A 21,904-nucleotide genomic window follows, 5' to 3' on the forward strand; every position below is an offset into this window, starting at 1 on the left:
AAAAATAGAGCTTTTCTTTAGTTGAATTTGGTCCAAATTGGATCAAATGGGGTGTGATCTTCTAAGAAACGTCTTTCTCAGTAGTTTATCCAGAAGTATCGCTCAGAATACTTCGGATTGTTAAAAATACTTCTCAGCTGGCTCTTCCCCTCCAAACACTTAATAAGACACTGCTTTGCCCATGAGGTGGCGCCATTCTCACATTCAGGACTAAACTGGACGCCTCCGGGGAACACCCTCAATCACAGAAAGAGCAGGGGCCACCACTACCGTGCAGCTGTGTCTGGCTCAGCCCGTCCACGCACACTTAAAAGGTCACCACGAGGCTGGCTCCTTTAATATCAGAAACACACAAAGATGAATACAAAGAGGGGAAGAACATCGATTTACAGATTCTGGGAAGGTAGATTACAAACAACGGCAAAATCTCAGGGTCTCTAACACTCTAGGCCATTTAAAGTATAAAAAGGCATTGTTTTACTTTAGAAAATAGCTCTGAAAGTTCACAAAAAATTTTTTTTAACCTATTGCAGGGCATTAGCTAAAATACAAATCCTGCAGAATCTGGATGGGAGAAAAAAGCTTTACCGATATTATGAAAATAATTATTATGAAACGTTTTCAAGGACTGTGAACTTAGCAGATGAGACCCCCAAGCACCAATAGTTTTTGGCCAAGGACACCTACTAGATGCAAATTCAATGTATTTACAAGACGAAGTAGAAAAACCCTAACCACGTATCACAAATGTGCATTCTACTACTCGGACTATTGAAAGGAAAACAGCTATAATACGTGTATCTTATGGAATAGGAGGAGCCTGTCAGAGAATACTCGTAGAAAAGCAGCTTGTGAAATTCATTATATAAGAATGTATGTTTTTCAAAAATGACTTTTGAAAGACTGAAGCTCTATTAAGTTGATAAAACTATAAAATGCCTATTTATATGGTGGCAGAAATTGCCAAAGGCTTTGTTGTTAAATGCACACATGAAACTAACAACTTCCTGGTCTGAGGATCCCCATAAAATTTACCTTTTTTTGGTACAACTTGGCAATGCCAATGGCTACAGAAAATACATCAACCAACCAACCAACCAACCACTGTTTCATTAGAAACTGCACCAAATCCAATGTCAAAAACATTACTTTATTTTTCTAGGATGAAACGTCCTATTACGTACAAAAAGAATTGCTGTTTAGAATTTGCCACAATCTGTTAAAAACATAGCAATCTATTGCCTACAGGTAGGAAAATTCTTGCCGCAACAAGTTTTAAACGATTAAGCCCATATATATCTATATCTATATATATATATGAATAAATAGTACAGAAATACTGTGACGTGATGAGATGCAGAATAATTTTATAATTCATTAAATTGTAGGACTCTTGCATCAGCACAGTGCATACAATAGGTAACATTTTCTTGAAAAGTAAAAGGACAAAATAACCTGTAAATAACCTGTATTTGACTACTTCTGTGTTAGTATTTTAAGCAGAAACTCTGTTTCCACGTTTTCATATTGAGCAGTTAGTCTCCTTAAGTTTGTAAGCAGAGCTTTAAGTGACATTCGTATGCACAAAAAGGAATGGGCTTCTTGAGATAAAATGAACCCAGAACACCTGCACACCTGAGTCTGTAATAAGGAAGAACTGGGAACTGGAGCCACCTCTTTCTTTTAAGAAACTAAGGTCTGGGAAAGGCTTTGCATAGCAGGGTGATATTAAACAGAAGGAAACTTTAAAAACATGATTAGACAAATTCCAGAAACCGGTAGGACAAAGCTAATGCGCATTAGTGCAAAATCTAGTAAAATTTTTGCAAAGCTCCACAAACCACCTACGGCAGATGTTACAGAAGCGATTATTACAACACAGTAACACAACATGGAAGGGTAGAACACCGAAAGGAAAAATCTGCAAAGTATACCTTCCTCTGTTGTTTCCATCTTTTCCCATACTTGCTTACACTACTTTTTATGAGGAAAAAACCAAACAAAAAACCCCCCAAACCCAGACAACTCAACCAATAAACAAAAAATACAACATGGATCATGTCATCTAAAAAACGCCCTTCATAAAATAGAAGTAGCTGTCCGTAACTGCTAATCTGCCTGGTATGATATAATGTACACATGAGGGCAATGTGTATTTTGCCACATTACCTCTTTTATTAGTATGATCAATTGATACAACAGGATTAGCACCCCTGAAGATTTTTCTTGGATGTAGTGACAGTGGGCTGGGAATTCTAAAACGAAGGGCCACTATCATCCTGGAGAAACTCAGGTACAATGAAGTTCGTCGGGCTTTTGTTTACCTTGTGGCCCTCCCTTTCCCCTCAAAGGCTTACAGATAATCATTAGCGCACATTCAAAGACACCATCTGTGGGAGAAAAATGATCTCCATTTATTTTGTTTCATATACATCCATAGTTGAATTTTAATACAAAAAGAAAAAAAATTAGAATCTGACAAATGTTTACAAACAAGATACCTTCAAATAGATTTTACTCAGTTTAGCCTGGTGCAGAGTAAATGACAAATTGTACTGTTATATTCAAGGCAACAGAGTCTGTAGTCCAGGACCACTTAGCCCAACCTTTATGCAAGCTTAATTTTTATCTACCATGAACAATAAACTCATTGTTGATTCCCAGTTGTGTGTGTGTGTGTGTGTGTGTCTGTGTGTCTGTGTCTGTGTGCACATGTGTACATAGCAGCTCCTTTCATAGAAAGAAAAGACATCTAGAGGTCGTCTTGTACTTTTACCTACAGGAATCATGATAAGATACAGAACGGATTACATGAAACTGGGGCTGGATTTTATAAGAAAAAATAATTAGCTGACAAATGAGGGCAGCAATAAAAAAGCGTCTTTTTTGCAACAATAAATAAATACAGTCAAAAGTTTTCTGTGAGACTAAACCAGCTTCTTCACTGAAGAGCAGACGTGGCATTTCCATGGAGTTACACTTGACCCCATATTATCTTTTTTTCTTGCTTTCTTTTTTCTTTTTTTTTTCTCAATAAACAAAGTTTTCCCGCTTCTGCCACAATAGTAAAACCATTTGATCTTGACAAGATAATGGTGTCGTTGACTTTGCTTTTCCCTTGTCCGTTGGACAAAATTGGCCAAGAATATAATTGGACTGTTATGACCAATAAAAACGAAGTTTAGGTCAAGTCTTGTCAGGATAACCTGACTAAAAACATCTGGCTCCTTAATTTAAAATAGTTCAGACAACCAGATTCTTGCTGTGTTTTATGTTAGGTTAACACGCTGAACTTTAAGAAGCTGTAGACTGCAGTTTGTTGTTATGAGACCTACAGAATACAGAAAAAAGGGAACAATTAAGCACCCTTCATTTTTGAAAACAATGATGCTTTATGTGGATGCCAAGGTCAGTCTGTCTGGGGGAAGAAGCAGCCATGTTCTTTCATTTACCCTTGGCAAGCAAATATATGAGAACAAGTAAGAAACTGTTAACCTACAATAGAAATTTTCACTGTACACTGAAACATGATAGTTCACTGGAAAAAGCCATTATTAAAATATATATATATATATATATATATATATTCATCTAATAAAGATTATACATTTTTAGCCAATGGGACAGATAGAAACATTTACAGAGGCATTACCATTGTGGTAAAGGTGTGTGTGTGCGCGTGTGTGTGTGTGCGTGTGTGTGTCTGTGTGTGTGTGTGTGTGTGTGTGTGTGTACGTACATGCTTATTTACATTGATTCGGGGAATATGAAGAAAAAATTATATTAAAAAAAAAGAAATAGCAGTATTAAAATCACATTTTTCTATTGAAGTCCAGAAAGTCTCCTCTCTAGTTTCACAGTTTTATTCACAACTTTCGTTAGTAAAAACCACACTCCTGCACAGCCGCCAGGACTAAGTCAGAGTGCGGTCTACTGCAGCAGTGTGGATAAATACAGCATTCCAGGAGTTTACAATTCTTAAGTACATTGTTCAACATGGCCGCTAGAATAAACCATTTACTACTGTACATATATTTTTAACATTAAAACATTAAATTAACTAGTATGAACTTTGTGGGGGGGCAATTTTGAATTAGGTAATCACGTGGAACAATAAAAGAAAGAGTGACCCCAACATCCAGTTCTGATCCAGTTAAAAATTCAGACTAAAGATATCAGAATCTGTAAGAAAAGAAAGAACATGGATGGTATAAATGATGAATTGTAACAAAGCACAGTAATGAAAATAATGTGCGAACAATGCTAGAGATCATAAATTAAAAATGGGGAAAATATGGCAATGGAAATACTGGAAACCCATAAATCAATCCCATTTCAATGAATGGCTACATGTAGGTTTCATTCTTAAATGCCTTAAATCTGGAAAGCAACAAAAAAATTCCTTAAAATCTCCTCACATTTCATCTTATAGAATTGAGCAAACTTGTCAATTTGCTCCCACGTTCCTTAATGAAGATTCTGTGAACTCAAATAAAATAAAAAGCTGCAAAAAATAAATGGGTGACAAGCTCTCGTAAGTGGCCCCTGTACTGTGTAGACCCAGCCCCTGGACCTCCTCCTTTCCCCAATTTCTTTGTTTCGCCACAAGCCCGCAGATGCTTTCTCCTCCTTCATCGGCAGCTGCTACCATTCCCACTCTGGGTTCTGCCTGCAAGCCTGGCATGGCAGCAGGGTGGGATTCAAATCCCCCAGTTTCCACCTCACAGTTACTAGCAAAGGCTAAAGCCTTTCCAATTAAAAAAGGACAACTATAGAAATTTAACTGGAGGACTAACTGCAAGAGGTGCAAATAAAAAAGCAGGGAGAGACTGAAACTAAGTTGTGGTCCTCTTATCCCAATATTTACTCAACCTGAAGCCAAGGCTCCCTAGGATCAATTGCTTTGAACTCCAGTTCGTCGGCACGTAGAGTTCTCATGCTGCTATTTCTCGTTTAAGCAACTTCATATTGCTTAAATCCTGCTACAGCAAATGATAACTAAGCTCACATAACCATTTTCCCACCTCTCTTCTTGAATCCAACTTTTACTTCTAATTTTAAATTAAATCTTACTGTGCTTTGTCTACAGGTTGATTCTAAAAGCTGAACATCAACGCACTGTTTACATTATTGTGACTATGTAAATATTTTTCTCCTTGTGCCACCTACTCCTTTGCTAAGAGGGCATTCTTAGCATTCCTACACAACTTTATGGTTTTCATGGGATCTTGAATTGCCTTCCATTTTTTCCCTCTTGCATTCTTAAACTAGTAATTATCTAATGTATGAACCATTTCTCCCGCCAGACACCTTCCTCCTGAGAATGCTCCATTCTCCTGCTCCAGTTTGGACTCCCTGCTGCATTAGCCTGCTGTACCAATGTCGTCATGAGTTAGAGTGATTCATATTATTTTCCTGAACCGCTTGTTTCTTGGATCCAAGATCTTTTGTTTTCTTGAGTTATTTTGCTAGTGTACATCTTAAAATAACTTGCAAAGAAAGGATTCATGGGAAGGAGTCCCTTTATGAGTCCTTCCGTGACTGAAAGTGCATTTGTTCTGCCCCTGCACTTGATTGTTTGGCTGGACACAGAATCGTAGGTTGAAAATCATTTTTCCTCAAACTTTTAGACGTATTCCTCCAAAGTCTTCCGGCGTTCCATGTTGTTAGAGAAAAGTCTGGTACCAGTCTAATTCTTGTTGCTTTATAGGTTGTTTTATTTTCTTTAGAAACGCTGAGAAAAACTTCTTTTATCCTTGGCATCTGGAAATTTTACAATGATGGATATGTGGGATGGACTTTTTCCCATTTGTCCAGCTGGCTTATATGTTTACCAACTGTCCTTATCATTCCATACCCCTCTCACCCCACAAGAATGAAGCCCCAGAGGGATTCAATATCTGACACACAGCAGGGTCTCAATAACCATTTGATGAATGAATGAATCTGTTCTGCTTGAACTTGAAGTCTCGTGCCTCTCATCAGCTCAGGGAATTTTTCTTGTATTAGTCTTTTGATAATTTATTTTCCTCAGTCTTCTCTCTTGTTCTTTTCTGGAATTTCCATTAAGTGAGTACTGGAAATGCTACAATGCATTTTCTTCCTTTCACATTTTTCATTGACTTGTCTTTTTGTTCTTTCCATTGAGAAAGTCCTTGATTTTAACTTTCACTGTTTACAGTAAGTTTAGTTTCTTTTCTAGCCACTCCTTCTAACTGTTCTTTATTCCTAATATCCTTTTCGCCATTTTGTAGATTCAAGATTTTTTTTTTTTTTTTTTAAATAAACTCTACTTGCAACGTGGGGCTGGAACTCATGACTCCAAGATCATGCTCTACCAACTGAGCTGGCCAGGTGCCCCTAGATTCACTATCTCATAAAATTTCTCTTGGGACATGACTTAGAGGCTTGGTTTTTTTGTTTGTTTTTCTTAAGTTCTCTTTTATCTGTTCTGCTACACCTTGACCTTTCTCTTTTACGCTGCAAGCTTTCCTTACATATCTGGTCATCCCTGGCTATCTGTTCACACTGAAAGAGAGGAAGTTGAAGGACCAGAAAGGTGCCTGCAGAGCCCTATGCACCTGTGTAAGGCTGACTGGCAAGTGTTGCCTTCGATCAAGGTTTCTTAATTTCAACCCTACTGACATTTGGGGGCTGGATAATTCTTTGTTGGGGGCGGGGGCGGTCTGGTGCACGAGGACGTTTAGTTGCATCTCGTCAGCATTACTTCCCGCCTCTGAGTGACCAACAAAAATGCCTCCGGGCATTGCTGAACATCCCGTGGGAAGTATGGGGGTGGGCAAATCATCCCAGGCGAGAGCCACAGCTCCAGAGTGACAGGGCCGTGGACCCAACCAAACCTCAGGTCGGGGGACTTTACTCCGAGTCCAATTCTCTTCTGCCTACTCCAGTTCTCTGCAGAAAGCTTATTCCATTTCTCCAGGGAAGAAACTTGTGTTCTTCCAGTGCTTCGGGCTGCCCACACAGGGCTGTCTGTACACAGCTTACAAAGGGTGACTAGCCCATATACAGATCTTTAACTCCTCTCTTGCCTTTTATTGTGTTTTGGACTCTTCGTGTTGGAGGCTTGCAGCAGGTCTACTGGTCAGCAAGCGGTCACCTCTGCTGAAGAGCCGGCGAATGGCCTGTGGCACCCCTGGCTTTGTCAGACGATCCTTTCATCTGCTTTCTGTATTCTGTAGAATCTGTGGAAACCTCATCAGTAACATCTACCATATTCTTCTCATATTCTGAGTTTATCCCTTTTTATTCCTTCATTATTATTTTACGAGGGACTTTACCATATGGAGTAAGTCGTCCTCTTCCACTTTAGGTTCTACGGCTAATGGGTTAACAGGAGAGGATACAAATGGGAGTTTCAGAGATTCTGTAAACTCTCTTCGTTCTTGGTCTACAGCCTGCCCACCTACCTGGTTTCCTTCCTTCCTTGCCTATACTTTTGATTCCCTGGGACACCTTAGCTAGGCTTGTCCTTCACTTTTAGTTTATGTAAACGGATTTCAAAATGCAGTTCTTGATCTACCTTGCTGTGGGACAAGGAGAGAGACAACACCCTATGGATTTTCCTCAGAAGAAAATAACTAAGCACAGCACTGATTCTTACACTTTGATACGCAGAGTTCACTAGATAATAGAGATGCCCAGGCCCCAGACCAGCCAAGATCTACCCAGTCCGAGTACCTAGGGAGGATCAAGCATGCAAGCTGGTGGATGGGGGATGATGGTGAGTAGTGAATATCAGGGCTACAAAGTGGTGGAAGTTATCACAGGAAAAGAGAACAGGGCCCTGTTGGAAAGAAGAAAGTCATGGGCTTGAGAAGGGGAGACTGAGGTTCAGAAACAAAAGGCACGCAGATGCTGTATCTGAATACCATGCAAAGTTGCTCACTGCTTCTGTGTTACCGGAGGTTCACAGTAAAGGCCGGTGGACTTAAAGTCTAGTTTTGCTCACAGGAAAAATACCCAGAGAAATAAAACCTTTTATGATTTCAAAGATGTAGCAAGCATAAATTAAGGAGAAAGTGCTTAAATCCCCTCTCCTAGTCTTCCCCTTACTCTACCCTATAGAACAGTAATTTTTATGCTTTGGTAAACTCAGTAAGGGCAAGAGCTCTGTCTTGCTACTAAATTTTTGTGTGCCCCATGGCATGTTTCTTTTTTAAATATAAATATATATTTACTTAAGTATAAATATATATTTATTTATTTTATCAAGTAAACTCTGCACCCAACATGGGGCTTGAACTCACTGCCCCGAGATCAAGAGTCGCACACTCTTCCGACTGAGACAGCCAGGTGCCCCTGCCCCGTGTGGCATTTAAGAGAGCATCTTGCATTCTGTAAGCATCTGATAAGTGCTTTTTATTAAAAAACAAACAAACAAAAAAAAACCCAAAAACTTTAATTTTCAGCAGATCACAAATTCAGCAACTTCTCGTTGCTGAGTCTGTCCTCTTGTCCTTGGCAGTGTATTGTAATGCTAGAGTCTTGATTTTTTTTCTTTTTTCACGATTCTTGATTTCAAGGTTCAAATTTATCACAGACTGCACTGGCTGATCTAGACAAAAACAGTAGGAAGAACTGGAGGAACTGGGTTAATTCAGGACACGGAACGCATTTGCTCACCTGCTAGCCTTGAATCCTTTCAATTTCTGTACAAAGAATGATTCAAGAACTTCTGCACATTGGTAAAAAGGCGAGTCACTAGGATTGTAGTAACGACAGTTATCAAAAATTTTGGTCATGTCTGCCACAAATTCCGTCAGCTTTTCATAATACCGTCTTTGTACTCTTTCTTCCATGGTGGCGAGGTCTTAAAAACACAAAACACAGAACATTTTTAAAGCTTTAAGGCAGTTCCAATGTGAATACTGCCCACAGTTCTAAGAAGAATATAGGCTTCCTGCCCCAGCAGCCCCTGAAACCAAGCTGATTCACCACTGGGGACTGGTCAGCAATTCATGAAGAAAAAAGGAGCACTACTCCATTCTGGTTTTGATTGGGGGAGTCTAAAATATAAACCTTGGCTGCTATTAAGAAGGTTCTTTTACTTTCAGTTAATGAGAGAACAGCTCTTCATTCAGTTGGGTTGAAATAAAGGAAACTACACCCACACGATCAATACGCATCTAGGCACAATACATTTTTACATGCAAACAATTATGTGTATTACATGTACAAAGAGGAGGCAATCCAAAATTAAGACCGAAATATCTTTGGGGCTTTGTGATACCTGTATTAGATGTTAACACCATCATTTTGCTTTCTTTACTAATTTTTATTGTTACCTTATATTGGTGGCAAGTGACACCTTAACAACAATTTTTGTAATGGTTTCATTTATTTTTGAGGGAGAGAGAGACGAGAGGGCAAGCTGGGGAGGGGCAGAGAGAGAGGGAGACACAGAATCCGAAGCAGGCTCCAGGCTCTGCTCTGAACTGTCAGCACAGAGCCCGATGTGGGGCTCGAACTCATGAACCACGAGATCTTGACCTGAGCTGAAGTCGGACGATCGACCAACTGAGCCACTCAGGCACCCCAAGTGACACTAATGTAACACTTAACGTGGCAAGGATATAAAGTGTCCACTTAAAGGGAAAAATCTTAGCTGATATGAATAAAAATATTAGCATCTAATACTGCAGGTAGTATGTAGAGAGGACTAGAATCATTCAACTGGGACAAAGGTAACTGCTTTGGGATACACTGAGCTTAATCTTTTGAAATAACACTAGGTCCTAGGAGAAAGTTGTGTTTGAAGGAAAATTCCACACATGATCTCACATAAAAACCTGGGAGAACATGGGGCGTCTGGGTGGCTCAGTCGGCTAAGTGTCTGACTTTAGCTCAGGTCACGATCCCGTGGTTTGTGGGTTTGAGCCCCGCACTGGGCTCTGTGCTGACAGCTATGAGCCTGGAGTCCGCTTCAGATTCTGTGTTTCCCTCTCTCTCTCTATGCCCCTCCCCTGCTTGTGTGCTCGCGCTCTCTCTCTCTCTCTCTCTCTCTCTCAAAAATAAACATTACAAAAAGAAAAAAGAAAAAGGAAAAAAAAAAACCTGGGAGAATAAAGAGCTGGTGATGTCAAATCAATCTAGGTTTGACAGATTGAGAGATAATACAATTTCAAACTAAATTTCAGTGATTATTTTAGAATTTGAGAAAATGATTTTAAAGCCCAAGAATATCTAAGAAACATTTGAAAAATAAACGTAAAAGGAGAGATTTTAATCAGACATTAAACAAATATTATAAAGCTGTGACAATGGAAAGTGTGGCATTCTGTAGGGTGACACAAACGTTAACGAAACTATTCAAAACAGGAAGAGACCTAATCATTTTCAGCAGAAGAATTTTATGTATGTCGAAGATGTCATGTCAAATAAGCCAAGGAAGGAAAATTCATTAAGAAACTGGGTTGAGGCGATAAATGATTAGCTGAACTATAGGTGCCATTGACCAATCTGGACAAAATACCTGCTATGTGACTAGACTATACGTTAGCTAAACTTCTCTCTTTCCTCCAGAAGCCTTAGCTTTGACCTACTCTCATCGTAACAGACTCAGCCCTTCCTCCATAATCTCTCCTAGAAATAGGCTAATGCAGGGGGTCTGCCCCCAACCACACCACTATTCTTCATCCTACTTGCCACATCCCATTCTTTCTAGCCTTGTTTACTCTTCCTTATAAAAGAAAAGCCCTTTTCTGCCTAGCCTTTGAGATGCCTACAGATCTGTGGTTGGCAGATTCTCCCTATTACAATTTCCCCACCTCCATTTATTGTAGTCATCTTCCAAACAAGGTCTGGGGTGCCTGGGTGGCTCAGTCTGTTGAGCATCTGACTTTGGTTCATGTCAGGACCTCCCAGTTCCTGGGTCTGGGCCCTGTATCAGGCTCTGTGCTGACAGCTCAGAAGTCTGGAGCCGGCTTTGGATTCTGTGTTTCCCTCTCTGTGCCTTCCCCCATTTGTGCTCTCTCTCAAAAATAAATAAACCAAAAAAAAAAAAAAAAAAAAAAAAAAAAAAAAAAAAGAAAAGAAAAGAAAAAGAAAATTAAAGAAAAAAGAAAGAAACTGGGTTGAGGCAATTGCCTCTACAGCTGAAGAAAAAATTCTTCACACTAATGCCAAAGTAATTCCAGCTGGATTAAAATTTAAGGACAACGATGAAAACCATAAGGAGGGCTAAAAGGACTACATCATAAATGTAATTAATCACTGAATTGTGCATACTAGGTAGTTATGTATATTTTGCCACACATGTGCACGCACGCATCTGTCTCTGGCAGTGTCTGCAGGGAGCAGAAAAATACAACCGCAAACATGCTTCCGGCCTCATGAAATCCCAAGCAAGACTTGGGCACGTCTATTGTGTGCAGGGTATGGAGGCTGTACAGAAAAGGGTAAACATCTGACACAACACATCATTCTTGCACTTAAATTCTGTGTGCTTACCGTCTGGCTAACTTTAATAATGTATGTGAATAGTGCTTGGATGTTTTGTGATTCCAACTTAATTAGATATCCCTCAAAAAGAAAGTACCAGGAGAACATATATGTGAGTATTTATATACCTGGGGAAGCACAAAAGACTAAAGGCATGACTCCAGAGGCAAAATTCATAATGATTAATAGATTTAAATCCCAAAACATTAAAAATGATCGTATGCCAAAAAAATCAATAAGAAGCTTTTAAAAAACTATTTTTGGGAGAGGCAGAGTGAGTGCGAGTGGGGAGGGGCAGACAGAGAGGAAGAGAGAGAATCCCAAGAAGGCCCTGCGCTGTCAGCATGGAGGCTGACACAGGGCTCGATCCCATGAACCGTGAGGATCATGACCTAAGCCGAAATCAAGAGTTGGACGCTCAACCGACTGAGCCACCCATGTGCATCAGTATGAAACTTTTAAATGTCCCTGGCATATAAAGAGCCCTTAAGGAACACTGACAACAATATGAACATCCTAGAAACATTCTGTATGGGCAAAATACATAAATAGGAAACTCACATCAAGTTCAAACGGCAAGTACACAACACTAATTACTGAAGTCATGCAAAGCCAAAGAACCACATTCTTTGTCCAAATTGGCAGATATTAAAAATTAATACATCAACCTATTTTCAACAATGACTCCAAGACAGAGAACGAGAGTGGTAGTACACTTCAAATTTTACTCTCTGCACCTCTGTAACATCTATACACCTAACATACTATTTTGAAATAATTATTTTCCAAGAAAATATTTCCTATCAAAAGCACAATAATACTTAGGGTTTTCAAGAGTGGAGAGAGAAGGATACTGTCATACATTATTATTGGAAACGGGTTCAATGTACTGAAGTGCAATTCAAAAATACCTATCAAAAATGTACGGAGTATAAATACCATTTGACCCAGAAATGCTCATTCTAGGAATTTCTCCTCAGAAAACAAACAAGTGCAGGCAAATGCATGAAAGAAGATATTCACTCAAGTGTTGTTTATAACAGCAAAAACTGCACACAACTGACAACCCCATTAATAGAGAGGTGATTAAATACAGTATCTTAATTGCATACAATGAAAAACGATGTAGGTCTATACTATAGCTCATGTGAAAAAGGTACTGATAAATTTATAAAGTATGTTATAAAACAGGATTCATTCATATAACCCTATTTCTGTTTAAAAAAATTTATTAGAGCTGCTGATCTTATTGGTTCCCTCCTTCTCTGAAAATAAACTATTTTTAATTAATTTATTTAAAAAAATTTTTTAATGTTTATTTATTTTTGACAGGGACAGAGAGAGACTGAGTATGAGTGGGGGAGGGGCAGAGAGAGGGAGAGGGAGACACAGAATCCGAATCGGGCTCTAGGCTCCGAGCTGTCAGCACAGAGCCCGATGCGGGGCTTGAACTCACGAACCGCGAGATCATGACCTGAGCTGAAGTCGGACGCTTAACTGACTAAGCCACCCCGGCGCCCCAAGCTATTTTCAATTTAGCCTGAATCTTCGCAGACATGTTTATACATTTCTAAACACATTTATGTGCCCTTACAAAGTATATAATTGTTTGCTGCTTAAAATCTAGGTATTTTTCTGTAACTTTTATTTTTCTTTCAAGAGTATATGTCTTGGAGATCTAGATTATCTTCATGTATATACCGAATCACAAGAGAATGTTTATCTTGATGGCTAATAAAGATGAAGGGGGGGAAAAAGACCCAGAAAACAATCCAGCTCTTTAAGAAAAGAATTTTGGTTAAATAAGTTAAAGTATACTCAATTCACAGACTACAGAAAGTCCTCGAAGTCATGTTATTGAAGATTAATGGCACAGTGACGTGTTTGTCAAACAGAGGACAATATTTATTTATTTACTTATTTTTAAGTTTTAGTTTTTTTAGTAATCTCTGCACCCAACGTGGGGCTTAAACTCATGACCCTGAGATCAAAGGCGCATGCTTCCCCTACTGAGCCAGCCAGGCGCCCCTCAAACGAGATGATATGATCTCAATTTTCACACATACACACACATGCGCATGCATGCACTCCAAAATGGGATTCAGTGAGGAAAAGATCCAGGTGCATTCTATCTTTTCCTACTTTTTTTATTTCCTAGTTTTCCTATAATTGTGTTATGTTAAGAAGGAGAATTATCAGAGCACCTGGGTGGCTCAGTGGGTGAAGCGTCCGACTCTTGATTTCAGCTCAGGTCATGATTTCACAGTTTGTGGGTTTGAGCCCCATGTCAGGCTCTGGGCTGACAGTGCGGGAGCCTGCTTGGGATTCTCTCTCTGTCTCTCTCTTTCTCTCTCTCTCTCCCTCTCTCTCTGCCCCTCCCCTGCTCCTGCATGTGTGTGCTCTGTCGCTCTCTCTCAAAAATATAACTTAAAAAAAAGCAGAGTTATCTATCATCTAAATAAATATCCCTAGATATTTCTCAAAAGAGATTGCAAAGATGTGAGATACGTACAGGGAGTAGCGTCTTCTACCTTCAACACCAGACCGTTTAGCTGCCTTTTCAGACCGTTTTAGCTAAGCCCTCACGCCTACCTCCCCTTCAGGGTTTCCCCTCTTTGAACTAGCCATCAAACACAAACCCTTCCCATTTCTTGAAACTGAAATACAACTGACATATGACGCTGTATCAGTTTTCGGTGTACAACATAATTATCTGATTATACGTAGGTACTGCAACGTGATTGCCCAGTAAGTTTAATTAACATCTATCACCAACCGCATATAGTAAAAAAGTTTTTTTTTTTTTTCCCCTCGTGATGAGAACTGCTCAGATAATTCTCCTAGCAACTTGAAAATATACAATAAAATCCTTCTCATTTAGAAGATGGTCAGCTGGAGCTGCTTTTCTCTCTGGCAATTTTGGAAGCTTTGACGTACATTTTAATTTTTATAATTTCATCTGCAGATAAACTACTTTGAATGTAACCACCTGAGGCTGTTCATCTCAATACAATCACTTGTGACTGTTACCTGTTACCATTTTTTTTCCTGGGAAATGAGGATATATGCTCTTGGATCTCTACCGCAGGCCTATCAAATTTGCTTTCCTTCAGGAAAAGATGAGGAAGAGGTAACAGGGAGCTATAAGAGACTCAGACCTTGACTCGCTCACTGATTTCACTCATCTTTTATATGGCTGTAGGATGCTCTGCTTCCATATCACTGATTCAGCTACTCCTCTATGACGGCCACTGTGTCATTTCTGGTATTTCTGGGATTGACAACGGTACTGTGGTGAACAACATACTTGTGCCCATGTAAATCCTAATAAATGAAATTGCTGGGTCCAAGGGAATGCAGATTTAAACTTAATACACACTCCTAGTACATCCCACAAGTTACCACACCAATTTATTCTTCCACCAGCCTTGCTCAACGTATCGTCACGACGTATCACGCGTGACAGATATCTGCGGAGACTTCTGAAAAAACTCCATATTCAACTCAAGTACCTACCCATAGGTTCCTTAATAACACCGTAATAATCTGGTGCATCATTAGGATCCACTGGCTCAAGGAAAGGCCAGGCCATCTTATGGGCCTGTGATGGGAGGAGAGAACATCATTATTGTCAGGTCATTTAAGTTTCCCATTTGAATTGCTTTATCAATCAACCCTTAAGCCCCAAAAGTCAGTTTTCAACCTGATAGATGAGATTATTTATAATGTAAACGTGAGTAGAGTTTTGCCCTACTTACAAATCATCTCGGGTGAGCATACTCTGTATTAACGGTTCTCAAAGGGTTGGTCTGAGGACCTCAACTGTGGGGCTGGGGCACTAGCGTAGAAGACAAGAAGTCTGTCCTCTCATTCCTACATGACAACCTGCTACCTGTAAAACTGGGGTGGAACAGTCACCATTGCGGACGAATGAGGTGTCAGACATGCTAATAAATAACTTCACCACATATTGAGACCACTGTTCTCTTTTTAGTTCTTTTTTTTTTTTTAAGATTTTATTTTTAAGTAATCTCTACACCTAATGCAGGGCTCGAACGCACAACCCCAAGGTCAAGAGTCGTACGCTCTTTCAACTGAGCCAGCCAGGTGCCCCCTCACTAGAATCTAATCGAACTGTTTTTCAATCTATGGTAGTGAGGAAAACTTTTCTTTAAAAATTACATTTAGGTTAAAAAAGTGAGTCGTTTTAAATACGAGTGTCAGATAAACACCATTCGAGCTAATGTGTGGATACGGTTAACCTGCTCGTGATATCGGCACGTGAAGGACTGAAGTCTGGAGTACTTCACTAGACTGGCTGGAGGTCAGTAAACGATCACAGATTCTGAGACTGGAAGGTTCAAACCCCAGAAATGGCTCCAGAGTCAACGCTGGCTGATTTCATCTGCAGACAACGCACACACGGCGTCTTCTTACCTGTAAAGAACGCAGCACCCTTTTCAAACCCTCGTAATCTTTCTCCGTTAGCGGCGTGAGCACTGTCATGGCATCCTCGGTTGACTGGCACTGTGGACAGACATACTCGTCAATGAGCTCTGCCTCACTCTGCAAGATGCCCACGCAGCGCCCATGGTACCAGTTCTGACACCGATCACAGCCAATATAAAATCTGCAAGATCCGAAATGGAAATGTGAGTTCAAAACAGATGGGATCACGTTACTTACATCTACCTTAAAAAGTAAAACATGCACCTGAAAAGATTCTAACTCTGGGTATAAAACAGTTTTAGTATCACAATTGTTTTAATACTTCTGAAGATTGACATTCAAATGTGTTAATTTAGTACTTCTGATGTTAACAAAGCACTAAAAGCTTATTAAGAACACTGTGTAATATTGGAGAATATGAAGAAAAACGTAAAACATTTGATTGACTTTAAAGCTCAAAACAAAATAAAGCCAAAAATCTTTCAACTAGTACCGTATCAAATGGGAAGCTGATACTGGCCACCCAACTGGGAGCTCAAAATCCTGTAAGCTAATAACAGAGTCTCAAAGCTTTTACCCAAATTAGTGTTTTTTTCTAACCTACAATAATGCACCATTTCAAACACTGATAAAATCCAAACAAGCAGGCTGTTTTCATCTCATTCGTTTCTGTTACATATTGAAGAATCAAGTCTACCATTAAACCGTATTTTTTCCCAATGCATCTCAAACATTCGCTATGAAGCAACACAAATTTTGAAGGGGAGGTAAAGAGAGAAAAAGAGAAAAAAAATTGGAAAGGAATTTGTAATGTAAGTGTATAATATATGCAGAAAAATACCTTGCTTTTTATTAAAATAAATAAGTAACCAGTCAGAGCAATTTGGCTTCCTAAATTATTAAATATGATGCTCTTATCAGAACTCACTGTGACTCATCATAAGGTGTTCTGCAGATACAGTACAATTCCTCACTGCTGCCCTCTTGTGCCCGTTTACAATCATTACAGATGTACACATCCATTTTCTTAGCCTCCTTTTCTGTGATGCCAACACATTCTCCATGATACCAGTTAGTACAAAGATCACAGCCAATATAGAACCTAAAAGTATTCACAATGAAAATGACAATGTAATTGTCATTTTGAGCTGCATGATACTTAAACCTGTCTTCCCTGTCCTGATTCACTTTCTTACAGGATAACTTTCTGCAATGAGTCAGCTAAACATCCTGAATCCAACCATTCTACCCCTGGCAAACTACAGCATCTGACACTGTATCAAGTGTGGAAACATAAAATCACTCACATCAATTTCAACAAATACACTGTTTGGTGAAATATGGGTCTTTAAAAACATACTGGAATTGGAAAAAATAAACAACACACTGATGGTAATGTCTCCCTCTTAATGAATGTGTGTAAAACTGTAACAGGCACAAAAACCAAAGCCGAAGAATCAAAGACTTACATCTGTCAAACCTATGCCACAGAAGCCATTTCAAATTCAGGGCTATTTCTTAGATAGGTTTGAAAATGTATCTCACGATTTAAATTTGAGAACAAAGCAAAGCGCAAACACCAAGTAGAAGTTACACTACGAGGAACATGCAGGTCAGCCAGGTGCAAAAGATAAATGGTCAAAATATGGCATGAAGAAGACAACTAAGAGAGGTACATGTAGTGACTCACTTTCTACTAAGTTTTCTAAAGAAACACTGGAATTTAACCCAATGGTAACAGATTATGATGTGGGCCAGTTTTTCAGTTAATGTAACGTATGTGACAGTGTGGAGAGTGACCAGGTTAACTAACTGGTAAGGAACTACTTCGATTCAAAACAGGGGGTACCCGGCGTGGACAGTGATACAGGATAGGTATCCAAAACAGCAAGGGGTTCCACAGTACTTGGCACGGTGGGGGTGTCGGAGTGTGTGACTGAGGGTAATCGCATTCAGCCAGGCCTCCAGGCTTTTGTAACAGAAGACCCCAAAGGATGGAACGAATGAAAAGCATCTCTATGGTAAACACAGAGTGCATTTAAAAGTGTTGACAGGAGCTGTGTAGGAACGCCATGTAAAAATCATAGCAGGAATCCGCGTGAATCATAAGGACCCGGACTGGCCTTGCTGACACGGTTCCACCAAAGTATTTCTTGGCGGATTCCCCTGGAGCGATGGAAGCAGTCCTCAAACTTCAAACTAACCTTCCAAACGAACGTAAAGGAATAACGTATGGTTGTGTGGTTCATCCTACTCCCATTACTTTTTTTCTTTTGAATTAAGACTCCTCCAGGATTTTTGCTGCCACAGGTGGGGGTTGGGCCTTCCAGGTGTTTTGTATGTTGCCTTCACGAGATGGTGGGCTATGTGTTCTGGAAGTAAGCTCAGGACTTGAATTTCAAGTTTTAGGCATTCTCACTGGCTCCCCAAACCAACCTAGTTTGGTACAAGAGATTATAAAATACTCCTAAAAAACGGTAACTCATCCCAACTAGAACAGGGAGTGAATGAACCTGGTAAACTGATATTTTAATAACACCCAACTAAAAATATGAAATATCCACAAAATAATGAGGCAATCTCAGTAGAAGGAGCACATACTTTCATGCAACTGAAGTATGACAAAGATGTTGGTGTGTGAAATGAATTTCTGTGATGTGGATATTTTAAATAAGCCACATTTGTCTAATTACTTAAATAAGTTCCATACACAGATCTTTGTGTAAAGAAAGTAAATCATGTTCTGCTTTATTCTGCAAATCATTATTATTTTGCTTAAAGGGAGGCAACTTATATTAGAACTAAGGGGGAAAAAATCAGTTAATAGGGCTCCACCTTTCACATTATATATAATTTCCAAGAGAGACAATGAAAAGGGAAGATGCCTAAGCTGACGTGTCTAATTCACCACATAGCTAAATCTACCAGCAAAACGGTGTGACCTAGAACTTGCACGTTATAATTTTAAATAGCAAGCACGAAGGCAGCTCCAATGTTGTAACTTAAAACCTCACTGAAGAGATCACAATTTTATTCTATAAATTGGTTAGGCATCCACTTAAGGTAGATATTAAGCATTGCTACTTCTAAAGAATCATATATTTTTAGCATGATCAAACATTTTGGTCCTGCGAAAAATATCGTAGTTAATCTTGGCTTTAAAAAGCTGGCCTATGTTTAAATGCTCAAAAGGAAAGCTGGACAATGGGGTGAATGATAAGGATAACAAATGAAACTGCATTGATGGATTAGTGTTTGTAAAATCTTGTATATATATCACCAAATACAAGTCACAACAGTCAAAAAAAGCTTCCAGCTGCCACGCTTATTGTCACATTTTTGAGGGTCATTATTAAGGACTGAGTGAAAACACTCCTTGTATTTTTCTGGCTTTTGTCCCCAGTAAGAAAGTGGGAACTCTGACAAAAATAATATTAAGTTTCAGTATCCCAATACAAAAACCACAGAATTGCTTAAAATTAAACAATAAAAAACCAAAACTACTCGAACTTGAAACCTTGTACACCACTCGTATTCAGATAGTCTCTAAGATGTGATGTTATCGTAAGGTTGTGAACAGGTTCCAGAAAGGATGCTCTCAACTTTGGGCAGCGATAATGACACACCTCCTTCTCCCGACAGCATTACCGATTGGTTTGGAGTTAATCCAGAGAGAAGAGGAGAAAGCAAAAGAGCAACAGAAAGCTTGTTTTTGACAGAAAAGAATACGATGAAGAACAAACATGGATCATGAACACGAAAAATACAAAAGTCTTACTCTTCCAGTGTCATGTTTAAGAACATCAGATGCAAGACCACAGAGAAAACGTTATTATCCCTACTTTCAGCTACGTTCATTGACATGGCTACCAATACACTCCTTTTCTTCACAACTGGAAATTTAACAGCTAAGCTTTTAAGAAAATAAACTAAGGCTCAAAAAAGATGTACTCACTTAGATTCATCGTAAGGCGTTTTACAGATACAGTAAAGCTTTGTGTCCTTCTTAGTTTCCTTTGAGGTAGTAGAGATCATTTTCTTCTTCTTGGACTTGGAGCTCGAGTCTCTTTCCTCTTCTCGCTTCCTCTTCTGGGAAGCGGCAGGCAGCGTGGCCGTGGCCGTGGCCAGGGGGCCCGTGTGCTGTGGGGGAGGCGGAGGCGGGGGTGAAGGCGGAGGGGCCGGAGGCGCAGGCGGCGCTGCGGGGGAGGGAGCCGCTACGGCTGTGGCCTGCACCATGTCTTTTTCTTTCTTAATCCTCAGGTCTCTCTTGAGCTCTTCCTGTTGTCAATTAAAGACAATACAAAGCTGTCATCGGACTCACGTACATGTCGGACTCGGCCAGAGGACTCTGCGTTCCCTCTCTTCTCCCCTCCCCTCCCCTTGTTGGAGTGGCTCCAAGGTCAGCCTCATGTGAGGGGGTTTGGAATTTTAGCGTCATCCTCACTATACTCTGAACCCAGTCAAAACAACGAGAAGTATAAAGCGAAGATTACAGAACAACTCGAGATCTGCCAGTCTCTTCAAAGGACACCTGCAGAAAGATGATCCAGTTGCTGAAAACAACGTGCCCCGGTTATTTCTGTTGTTGCTCAGAATGGGGTTACAAGTGTCTTCACCCACTAGCTAGCTGCTTGCTGGCAGCTCACCGTCTGTGTCCTTATAAAAATTTCTTTTTAACGTTTATTTATTTTTTTGAGACAGGGAGAGACAGGGCATGAACGGGGGAGGGTCAGAGAGAGAGGGAGACACAGAATCTGAAACAGGCTCCGGGCTCCGAGCTGTCGGCACAGAGCCTGATGCAGGGCTCGAACTCACAGACCGTGAGATCGTGACCTGAGCCGAAGTCAGACGCTCAACTGAGCCACCCAGGCGCCCCCGTCTGTGTCCTTATAAACTGAACATGATTCTTAAAATTTGGCCTGACCAGCCACAAGTTGAATGAGAGACAGATTTGTCTAATTTATTAGGCTCCTAGGTCTAGAATTAAAAAACGCAGGAAGAGCTATTTTATCAACACACACTCTGATATAAAGTAAAACCCTTACTTCTCTTCACGTGAAATACTTTACAGATACACGTGTTACCTAGTGCTACAACTTATTCTTAGAAATCATGATTATTTCTCTGGAAAAGGCCATTGTCATTGGCATCCATGAACAAACCTGCTGTAAATAAATCACTGCTATGACCAAGCTTTTTTTAAAATTTGTTTATTATTATTTATTTTGAGATAGAGAGCACGAGCAGGGGAAGGGCAGAGAGACAGGGAGAGAGAGAATCCGAAGCAGGCTCCATACTGTCAGCACAGAGCCTGATGTGCGTGCGGCTCGAACTCATGAACTATGAGATCATGACCTGAGCTGAAATCAAGAGTCAGATGCTTAACCGACTGTTAAGCATGGTAAGATCTTTTGAATATCACAATAAAAAAATTTTTTACAGTGATTTCTACACCCAACATGCGGCTCGAACTTATGACCCTGGGATCAAAAGTCGCATGTTCCAATGACTGAGCCAGCCAGGCGCCCTGTAAACATCACAAAAATTCTAACAAATAAACCTGAATGGTCCTGGTTTAATGAATCTTATTTTCTCTATTTAGCATCTAGATGGTCCGGTAAGTGAGAAGGTAAGCTGCATGACTATTCAGCAGCCCTTCTCAATGTAAAAAGTCTAAACCTTGAGTGTCATTTTCCTAATTCATATGATGCGTTTATAACGTAGTGAAATGGATTTTAGTAAAATCAAGATGATCAAGATGGTTTGGTGGGGTGGGGTGCCTGGCTGGCTCATTTGGTAGAGCATGAGACTCTTGATCTCAGGGTCATGAGTTCAAACCTCACATTAGGCAGAGATCACTTAAAAAACCCAAAAATGGTAAGTTGGGTATACACTCGGTCCCCCCTTCAAGAACACACCAATGACAGTAAACTATAAAACAGAGAAAAATTGAAAAGATAGAGCCATGTTTGAGTAAAATAAATGTCTCTAT

General features: G+C 39.9%; 1 protein-coding gene and 1 non-coding gene across 15 annotated transcripts in view; one reads left to right on the forward strand and one right to left on the reverse strand.

Annotated features, from left to right (window-relative positions):
* Positions 1-1,129: 1,129 nt before the first annotated feature.
* Positions 1,130-21,904, reverse strand: part of BPTF (bromodomain PHD finger transcription factor) — a 147,325-nt gene continuing 126,550 nt past the window's right edge. For 8 of the 14 annotated variants that reach the window (XM_027047878.2, XM_027047872.2, XM_027047880.2 and 5 more), the window contains 6 exons: positions 19,868-20,190; positions 16,841-17,014; positions 15,901-16,093; positions 14,980-15,064; positions 8,647-8,833; positions 2,392-3,331 (listed from right to left, as the gene is read on the reverse strand). In XM_027047878.2, coding sequence (XP_026903679.2) covers positions 3,295-3,331; positions 8,647-8,833; positions 14,980-15,064; positions 15,901-16,093; positions 16,841-17,014; positions 19,868-20,190 — 999 coding nt within the window. In that variant the 3' untranslated portion in view covers positions 2,392-3,294. The other 6 variants (XM_027047876.2, XM_027047881.2, XM_027047883.2 and 3 more) reach the window with 3 other exon arrangements.
* TRNAK-CUU (transfer RNA lysine (anticodon CUU)) lies at positions 21,691-21,763 on the forward strand. The gene has a single exon. It is a non-coding gene; the product is annotated as a tRNA-Lys (tRNA).

Source organism: Acinonyx jubatus, chromosome E1 (genome assembly GCF_027475565.1).
Source record: "Acinonyx jubatus isolate Ajub_Pintada_27869175 chromosome E1, VMU_Ajub_asm_v1.0, whole genome shotgun sequence".
Lineage (NCBI taxonomy): Eukaryota > Metazoa > Chordata > Mammalia > Carnivora > Felidae > Acinonyx > Acinonyx jubatus.